This window comes from Apis laboriosa, unplaced genomic scaffold (assembly GCF_014066325.1).
Source record: "Apis laboriosa isolate Shangri-la unplaced genomic scaffold, ASM1406632v1 scaffold18_cov149, whole genome shotgun sequence".
Classification (NCBI taxonomy): Eukaryota; Metazoa; Arthropoda; class Insecta; order Hymenoptera; family Apidae; genus Apis; species Apis laboriosa.
In genome coordinates this window covers 875,367-885,907 of record NW_025222233.1, presented here as the reverse complement: position 1 = coordinate 885,907, position 10,541 = coordinate 875,367, and the positions used below count along the sequence as shown (strand labels likewise).

General features: G+C 35.1%; 2 protein-coding genes across 2 annotated transcripts; one reads left to right on the top strand and one right to left on the bottom strand.

Moving 5' to 3' along the window:
- Nucleotides 1-9: 9 nt before the first annotated feature.
- On the bottom strand, nt 10-4,175 carry LOC122712083 (ribosome biogenesis protein BMS1 homolog). The gene is made up of 3 exons (XM_043931421.1): nt 4,054-4,175; nt 3,053-3,927; nt 10-2,960 (listed from the first exon to the last, which is right to left on the bottom strand). Exons 2-3 carry the CDS (start codon nt 3,856-3,858, stop codon nt 107-109), a joined length of 3,660 nt encoding a protein of 1,219 aa, XP_043787356.1. The 5' UTR covers nt 3,859-3,927; nt 4,054-4,175; the 3' UTR covers nt 10-106.
- Nucleotides 4,176-7,761: 3,586 nt separating this feature from the next.
- On the top strand, nt 7,762-10,349 carry LOC122711935 (hairy/enhancer-of-split related with YRPW motif protein). The gene is made up of 3 exons (XM_043931131.1): nt 7,762-8,384; nt 8,604-8,818; nt 9,946-10,349. Exons 1-3 carry the CDS (start codon nt 7,762-7,764, stop codon nt 10,347-10,349), a joined length of 1,242 nt encoding a protein of 413 aa, XP_043787066.1.
- The last annotated feature ends 192 nt before the right edge of the window (nt 10,350-10,541 follow it).

Here is a 10,541-nt window from a genome sequence, read left to right as displayed (position 1 = left end):
GTTATTTATTCTAAATATATAGAATATATATACACCATGGAATAAATTTTTTTTATAAAAAATAAGAATTATTCCATTTGTAAAAATTATTATAATTAAATTTGCACTATGACTTTTTTTTCTTTTCCAATTTACTAAGTTCTCTGAACACATGTTTCTTTAGTTCTTTTTGTCTACTGAGCTTTCGTGCTTCTGCAACAGCAATTTGTGCTTGATGTGCTTCGATTCTTCGTTTAGTAGCTTCTTTAAGTTGTTTTTGTTTATAAGCATAATTAGTTTTAATCATTTTCATAAGTCTTGCTATATTTGCTTCTTTTGGTTCACGTACAACAGCCACTCTGCCATTTTTAAAGTTTGGTTTATATTTATTAGAACTTGGCGTTAATTTTGGTTTATCTCGATACGGAAGTTCTCTTTGTAAGCTTCGAGGAATAGATAAAGGTTTAAATACTTTTGTTGTTCTTTCAATAGGAGTATACATAGAATCTTTATTAGCATAGATATGAATATTTTTTTCTCTTTTTAACTGCCCAGTAGTTTTCATTCCTTGCCATTGATTTTTTTCTTCAGGGGGTAATAAAAGTGATGTAACAGGATTATAAAATTTTGGAACATCAACTTTATACCAAGTACGACAAAAAACGATATCACTCAAAAGTATTTTATCTTCAAATGTTGCACGGAAACATCCTTCTGGCTTTGATACAGCTTTCTTTATTTGACCGCGTATTCCGGATACAGTTTTTATTTTAGCACCCTCAAATTTTGCAACTTCAAGTGGTGAGTTAAACATATCTTTTATAAAAGCTGTTTTCTTATAAATTTTCATTGGAACACCAGTAAGCTTCAATTTCTTCATAATCTGAGTACTTTTGTCCATTTCTACAATAGAACCAGTTGCTGCTATTCTAAAACCTGGTATTCTAGTTGCAACATCTTGAATTGCCAAGACTCCTGTACCTTGTGGTATAATAGGGCCCCAGAAATGTGCCATACAAGCAACATGTTCTGGTGTATATTTTAACATTCTATTTTTCAAATTATCTTCTAACTTAGAGAAGATTGGTAATGTTTGAAATCTACGCCAACCTATAGAAAGTATAAGCGGGTCTTTACTTTTTAAAATCTTTGAATACCATCGATGTTTTTTTATTCTTGTTTGTACATATCCTATATTTTCTTCACCATGTAAAAGTCCGCCAATAATTAATGGATATGTGGGATCTAAATGAGTAATAAGTTCGCATGGTACAGTTTCAATTTCAACACGTACATACATGCCTGGACGATAACCTTCTAATTGTACCCTTATATTGTCATCTATACCCTCAAATTCTGATTTATTTAGATTTGCTTGTCTTTCAACTTCTAATTTTAACTCATCGTAATATGTTTTAGTTTCACTATTATCATACTCTAAATCAAATTGCTCTTTCAATTTTTTCTTTTTTTCCAAAAGCTTTTTCTTTTCTTCTATTTCATCTATTTTTGATTCTTTTGTTATTTTATTAGTTTCATGTTTTTCTCCAGTCTCTAAATCTTCGAAATCTCCATATAATTCTTCATCGTTTATGTCATCTAATTTTAAAAGTTCTTCTGCATCTTCAGATTCTTTCCATTTCCCAGTTACAAAACGATTCATTACAAGTATTTTATTTTCTTCGTTCAACCAATCTCTTTGAGTTTCAGGGAAAAATATATATTCCTCTTGATTTTGTAATTCTCGTAATTGTATTTTTTGTTTTTGTTGTTCTTGAACTACTCGAAAAATACCACCTATTTCATTATCTTCTTGTTCGATATTTTTCACTTTTTCATCTTCTGTTTCCGTATAATTTCTATCAAATACTCCATAAACAATTTTCATAAGATTTTTATTATTCCGTTGACGATTTTCAAATGTTTGTTTAGCTTTTTCAATTAGATTTGTTTTCCATTTTATTTCATCTTCAATTTCTTCTTCATCCTCGATTTCGTTATTTTCTTCCATATTATCAATCTCAATACTTTTATTTTCTTTCCGCTCGGATACTTCATATCGAAATTTAACTTCCTCTTCTGAATTATCGATTTCTAATCGATCTCGTGAATCTTCATCACTAAGTTCATCAAAACTTTCATCTTCATTATTTATTTCTTTTTTTATTTTAACTGAATCTGAATTTAATTGATCGAGTGTTTCTTTGATTTTATTATTTATTAAAATATCCGATTCTTTGCTTAGAGAATGATAAATATTTATATCATCTGAATTTTCTTTTATGATAGATATATCATTCTCTAAATTATTTGAAGAATTTTTTTTCCTTTTAACATTTTGAGATAAGTAGATTTTATTTTTTCTCTTAATACCTTTCTTTTCATGTATTTCTTTGATTTTGTTTTCATTTTCTTCATTTAATTTTGTAATTTCAAGATCATCATCATTCTCATCTTCATTTATTTGCTCTTGATCGCTATTTATTTCATCATCTTCTTGATCACTATCATTTGACATATCGGAAGATTTTTCTAGTAATTCAGAATCAGGGAATAAAACTTTCCTCCTAACTCTGCCTTTATCAATGATTGTTTCTTCTCTATAACTGTTCAGATCTTCATTTAAATCTTGTGATTTTATTGGAATAGCATTACTAAATAATTGTAATTCACTATGTTGTAATTTTTGATCTAATGTTTCTTGAGTATCCATTAAGGCTCCAATCAAACCTGTCTCTTCTTCTTGATAAGAATGACTACCACCCAATTCAACATAAACAGCATCTTTATCATATACTATACCACCAACACCAGAAAATGGTGCATAAATTAAACGTTCCTTTTCTACTAATGCTCGTTTTTTTAATTCTTCTGGCAAAGGACATGGATCTGGTAAGAAAGTAATATCTTTAATTTTTAAATCTCCACAGCCAGGAATATGTATAGATGTTTCTTTGTTTAGTGGAATTCCTCTTACATATCTATAAATATTATAAAATATAAGATTTATATTGAAAATTTAAAATACATAAAACATAAATAAATACATAAAACAATATAAATTTTTACATACCCATATAAACTTACTGTCCTATCAATTTTTGGATTTTGTCTAATTAATTCTGGAGATGTTAAATCTTCTACTCTATCAGCCAAAATATAAGAATGCATGTTACGCCAAGTTAATGGCCTAAATTTCATAACAGAAATAAATCTAGCTAAATTTTTTACTTCTGTGCGTAAATATTCTCCATGAATTAATCCAGACAGATAAAATAATTTTGCTCCAGCATAAACTTCTGTCCAAAATCTCTGTTTCAATGTTTTTTTTATTCTTTTTAATTGCTTAACATTTTTTATTAAATCTAAATGAGTTAAAATACCCATAATTCTAGGCATACCATGAACCTGGCAAATATTTAAAAATTCAAATATTTCCATCTCAAAACCAAAAGATGCATCTATTAAAAGCAATACTAGATCTGCTATTTTAGCAATGTCTATCATACTGTTTATATCATTGTTGCATTCTATGAATGTAATTCTTCTTTTTTTACCAGAAACAATAGTAACAGGACCAAGAATATTAGTCAATGGTTGTTTTACATAACTCTTAATAAGACATTGAATTACTAAAGATTTTCCAACTTTTGGAGGACCAACAACAGCAACTAAAATAGGAGGTGGTTCAAGAGGTGTTCTATCAACCAATGGTATATGTTGTTTTTTTGTTTCGATATCTTGTTTTCGTCTAAAGCGTCTTTCTGCTTTAATAGCAGAATTAAATGTAAATGCTTTCGGATTTTTTTGTTTATCTGTGAGTTCTTGAACATGTTCTTTCTTTTCTTTTAACTTCGATCGCTGTTTTGTCGACATCATTAAATATTTTTAAATGTAACAATATATCTTCAGAAATATAATATCTCACGTCGTAATTCTTATATAATACTGTAATTATAAATAATGCTATATTATATTATTATAATAATTATTCCGTAATTGCAGATTTCACTTTAACATTAAGGTTATTGGTAACATTCTTATTTAAGTATTTACTTTCAACTGCCAACTTACCAGCATTGCACTTAAATTTCTCATGTATATTAATGTATATTAACAAGATGCAATATTTAAAAATATTTCGATATTAAATAATTATTTTAATAGTGAATAAATAATATAATTTTCAATAAAATATTAATAATATAGACATAAACGTTTATCACGTGGTGACTATGAAAATTGAATATTATTGAAAATTATTATTGAATAACTTCATTTATAATCTTTATTATAAAAAAATTATAAAAGTTATAATTTGTGAATAAAATAATCTAATATTTTCTAGTCATTTGTTAATAAAATAATAATTAGAGAAATTTATTATATTACTGAAAAATATTTTATAAAATTTCACATTACTCATTTAGTACTATCTTTTCACCGCTAGATGGTTCTAGTATTCTGTTTTGATATAATATTAAATTTTATTTTTATTTAATGCAATTTTTCGAAAAATTTTATGAATGAAGATCTAAAAATTTTTATAGATAGAATTGTATCATTTGAAAAATATAAAAGAACAAAGATCAGGGAGTTTATATATTAGAACGGAATATCATTCATGTTATCGTTATTTCCCTTGGGTCAGACGGTTCTAGATTTCGATTGAAAAGTCATCGATCAAAGGTATCTTAATTCATACAATGGCCGATGATGTAAAATTTGGAGATATGATCGATCGTTGTTCAGTGTTCGGGGCAATGAGCTGGTTAACCGGATGCAACGCTACATCACTCTATAGAAGTAAAAATGAACAAAATTAAGATTTAAAAATAGAAGTATACCGCGATTGTTCCGGTCTGTCAAATCGGTTCGTGACAGCTGTCATCTATGAAAATCACGCCTAAAAAAATTGTTTAATATACGACCGCAGATTCACGACGGTTTGCACAGCACTTGTTTTCAATTGAGATATTTTGAACCACAGCGAATTACTGTGACGATTGGGGTGGCTTTTAAATGGGAGTTTAATTTTAGGGTGTGCACATTTCCATTCAACTTCACAAATATATATATATTCATTATATCAAGTTAATTAAGTTATATTTTCCTATCTTTTCTTAATACGATGAAAATGTACAATGCTTTTTCTTGAAGATTAACGTTTTTAATATAGATGGGAATCAATTTAATTGAAATTGGATTGAAGACATGAGAAAGTAATTGTAAATTAATTTTTGGTTAGGAATTGAATTTAATTCGATGGATCTGTAATTTGAGTTGGACAACAGTTAATCGAGGATTTGATTAATTGTGAAAGGCAAGTCATACTATGGCACAGATGGTATCGAACGATGTGTTCTATGACTTGTCGAATTTTCCGACGTTAAAGATATGATAAACTTTGTTCCAATTACTTGTTCAAAAAAAAAAAAAAAAAGAAAAGAAAAAAAAAAAGAAAAAAGAAAAATAAAAAAAAGAAAGCAAAATAAAATTGAAGTTAGTTATACATAAAATCGATCAGTTAGTTAACACATAAAATCGAAGAAATGGTATGGTATGCGTAAAGAAAAACAAGTAAAAAGGTTTGCAAGAATAAAATGTCAAATATGTATATTTATAAATAAAATCATAGAGACTGATATTTATCATTTTAGATCAACCGTCGTAATATGATCACCGATAAATTTACGCGGATGTGTAGAAATAATGTAAAGCAATCGGCAATAAATTCATATTTCCGATCAGACAGAAGAATAGTACCAACAAATCGTAAAGCAATCGAACACGCGGGCTGGCATATGCGCACGCGTTGCTTCGAACTTAAGTATTCTGAACAATATCAGCCAATTATCGAACAATTGTGTCGCGGCGCCAACTGTCAATGTCGATGGTCAACTAGTCGATCGGTGGAGGGAGTGACCACTGGTCGAATCGATATACGCGGTCCATCACCCTTCGTTCTGATCGAATTTCGAAGCTTTGTTTTTGCAAGGAAGATCACACTGGACAAGAGCATCTAGTCGATTACGTTCATGCACGAATGCGACTAATTTTATGCGTGTTTGCTTTATACCAAACGTTCGTTGTTTATCCAAGAGATGGACCGATCATCGGACAAATCCACTCGACGATTTCGCGCGCACACATCGATTGAAATTATGAATATAACTATTTGTAGGTTAGGTCAAAATCCATAAATTAATTTTTTTTTTTTTTTTTAATGATTCGTTTGTTCAGATACAATGTCTTATAAGTCGAGGCACAATCCTTTCGAAAATGCGAATGTAGCAATGTAAAGAAGAAACGTGAATGGTAGGTTACAGTAGGTTCAAACTTGAGACACACGCACGTACGTGGTCAACGAGATTCGCGGCACGCGACTTCACGTGCGCAAGTCGTGTGCAGACCGGAAACAACAGTCAAATATGTACTTTGCTTTCATTCCGATACCACTCTGTCATAAAACGATTCGAAGCATGGTACTCATATTTCTTGTAAACAGAGTTACAGTTAAGTTTTTTAATAAATCATACATGTGAATATTCGATATAAATATATAAAGAGAAAAAAAAATCAAAAAATTGATATTAGAATATGAGATTTCGGAAATCAAAAATGAGATAGTGATCGTTCATTTTTGATAAAAAGTTACGAATAGTAAGTACGAATCATAATTAAGTTGGGTTTATTCCCTTAAACTATTATAGACGGCCACCTCACCGATAATCATGCGAGCGCGTGTCGCGCGCGATTGCCGCGTGAGAAAGTTCTATCGTAATCGCACCCTCGTAGTCAACCACCCTCCCCTATAAATTGGTAAGTTACTAACACAATCGCGAATTCGAGAAATATATAACAGAGAAAAAGAATTTTGACTTATAATCGCTAATTTTTTCGATAAATTTCAATTTTCTTCAATTCAGTGTCCATTGTAACAGGTATATATTCGGTCAAAAGGGGAACGAAAGTAGAAATGTAATCGAATGGTTCGATAGTTCCAGATTTCGCGAAATCTTGCACCGACATAGACGAGGGTAGCACAGCGTGCGACCAGCTAAGCGCCACGAGCGTTCCCACGAAAATCGTCCCTTCTGATCACCACTTTCCTCCCCCTTGATGTCTCGCTCTCTTTCGTATCCCCCTATACCCTTCACGTAGGGTTCGAAATATAGAGGGAGAAAAAGAGAGCGGCCGGTTTTCACCTTGCGATCGAGAAGCGGAACAGAGAAGTTTCCCCCTCTCAAAGGAGGCGCGGCACACCTTCGTTCCCCCACCATTGGATCTACCATTGGGTCGGGGGACGAAACGGGGCACGCGGTCGTGTGTCGTCCCCAAGTCCTCCCGCACACGACATACGTCGGCCGCCACGCGACCAGTGCACACGCCTGTGAGTGGTGCGCGTTTCGCAACACCGTCTAACCTATCGCGAGTCCGTTTTGCGCGCGTAATACACGCGACCGCGAATCTCCTCGGGAAGCCGCGGCACGTGAACGCGATCAACTTCCGAACAACGAACGATAATAGTTACTTCTTTTCACAGTGATTCTATTCTCCAGTTTTACACCTACCTAAAGTTTCTTCTTACGAGTTTCTTCAATAATATATCCGTTGATTATGGATCGAAATATTCAAACCTCCGTTTGATCTGCGTTTTCTTTTTTCTCTTTTTTACCAAGATCTAATAATATTTTTTGTGAAAGTGTCGACAATCGTTAATTGGAAGATATATCGTTTGAAAAAGAATTATTATTGTAGAAAAAAAAGAAAAAAGGAAAAATGTGGAGAGTAGTGGTCGCACGATCGGACGAGAATAGCACGTTGCTGTCATCGGAGATTGGCTCCGGCCCGGTGGGTCCAAATCACATTCCTAGCCTCTCTGGTCCACCTTCCGGCCATCACCATCATCACTGGGGCTATCCACCGCCACCCCATCCATCTTATCAGCCGCAACATTCCGACGTATCGCGGCATCATCACGATCCCCGTCCGCCTCATGACCTTAGGCATCCGGCCACGGCTACCGCCGAGCTCAGACCTCAAGAGATCAGACACGAGATGCACAGGCCTGATCTGAGGCACCAGTCAGCGGCGGAGATGCAGCGGCACCAAGCATCGGAGTTGCACAGGCCAGAAATGGCGAGGCATCATCAGGATTTGACGGGGATGAGGCCGGACATGGCCACGGAAATTAGATCTAGTCACGAGTTTCCGGACCTCAAGATCGACGTCGCGGATATTAGGAATCAGGAGAGCGGGCAACAGCAGCAGCAGCAACAGCAACAACAGCAACAGCAACAAGCGTCGCAACAGGGTCAAGCTCATCAACAGAGAAGTCTGAAAAGAACTATGAGCGATTCCGATTGCGACGACGTGTTCTCCGAGGAGAGCGGCAAAGAGCCGTAAGTAAACGTGTTCAGTTTCATATTTTGACATTTTAATAACCGACATATGTTCAACCGCCGGTCGAACAATTAAGGTTTCATTGTTTTTTCGTAAGGGAAAAAAGCGATCCTTGATTGAAATAAATAAATTCATCATGTGCTGTATAATTGAATATATTCTTGCCTATATACGTTGATTTATATTATTATCCATTTATTTTTCATTATTCCGTACAGTTGCAATTCACCGGGAGGCGATTCTTGTCAGCACGCGTCGCGAAAGCGAAGAAGAGGAATGATCGAAAAGAAACGTCGTGACAGAATAAACGCGTCTCTCGGTGAACTTCGTAGATTAGTGCCGGCAGCGGCTAGAGATCCTCATAGCGGGAAATTGGAGAAGGCGGAGATTTTGCAGCTCACCGTCGAACATTTACGAACGCTTCGAAACAAAGGTGAGTGTTCGGAAAAAAGGAAAAAAATCTTCATCAAAATCAAATTATATCGAAACGATGTATCCGAGAAACGCACCTTATTTTCCTATTACCGACAGACACCTGTTGACCTGTAGACATGACACATTGATCGCTTAACAATCGTGTGACTCGTGAAACCGAAAAACCATCTGTCGCGCGATAAAACCTTTAAAAATATTTACGATTCTTTACGATTAAACGATAATAATTTTCATCTAAACGCAAATTCAAAAAAAAATACGATACGAGATATTACGAAAATAGAAAAAAAAAAATTATTATTCGCAAAAATATATATATATATCTCGCGTTAATAAGATAAGTATCAAGATTCGAAAGGGAAGAGGTGAACGAGATATCCTTGGAGAGAAGCAGGTGCTGGAGCCGAATCCGAGCGGAGATCCTGTGGGAAGCACAGGAAGTCAACGACTCTTCCGAAGTGGTGTTCCCACGATTGGTGGCGTGTTAGGTAGTAGTGGGGTGTCCTGCGTGGCACCCTTCGTGAAGGAGGCACTGGGTTGCCCACGGTCGGGGCAGATGTCGAACCCTGTGGGAAACCGACTCTCGTTTTATATCTACGCGCTTACACACACACACACACACATCTATAATATACTCTACGTGCCGCTACCTATCCATGTTTGCCGATCAACAATCGCTTTTCTCTTTAAATATTCCACTCTTTGCTTTCTCTTCCCAAAATATTTCCCTCCTCTCCGATGTAACAATCATATTTCTATCTTATATCAGATGAAATCAGAATAAATATGTGCAATCGTGCTATATATATATATATATATAACATACATAACATATCACGATCGATGAAACAAATCGTTAATATAATAAAAAAAAGAACATAAAATCGTAATCTTTGGATAACATTTCCATTTGAGCTGTATAATGCTCCGTGATCTAGAGGGGTCTAAACGATTCCCACGCTACCTGTCCTATCCTATGCAGGGTGACGAATCCTAGGTGGAACCACCCTAGTACGTTCTCCCTCTTTCCCAGATCCTTCGTTGCAATTAAATGGGTACGCGTCACGTAAAGATAAGTCAAATGCGAAATCGATGATACGCGATTACCTTCGTGTAATTTTGCAGGCCCTGAAGGGTACGACAGTACGAAATTGGCGATGGATTATCACGCGGTGGGTTGGGGGGAGTGCGCAGCCGAAGTTGGCCGCTACTTGGTCACCATGGAGGGCCTCGACGAGAGAGATCCACTGAGGCTGCGATTGCTCTCCCACCTTCAAAGCTTTCACCGTGAGCATCATCCACCGTCGTCCGCCACCGTTCCTCCTCCGGTGACCAGCTTGAGTTCGACCTCGACGAGTACCAACTACGAGACGGGGAGCACAGTTTCCGCTGGAATGCCACCTGGAGCGGGGACGATGCCACCCCTTCTGGGTGGAAGCGCTCTCGGATGGGGCCAGTATCCAGGACAATATCCTCAACAGCAACACGGAAAACCTTACAGACCGTGGGGCGCCGAATTGGCCTATTAAATTTTACGCATTCTTCGATTCATCTTCCCATCCACCAATATTTTTCAATTCGCGAAAATTTTCATATCGTTTCCTATGTCGGTTTCTTCACGATTCAATATTAAATTTTTAACGAAAGCAATTTGGTTGTGTCAGGTATCGAGAGATTTTTCCAATTCGAAAAGAAAGAATTTCGTCGTCAAGATTTATTTC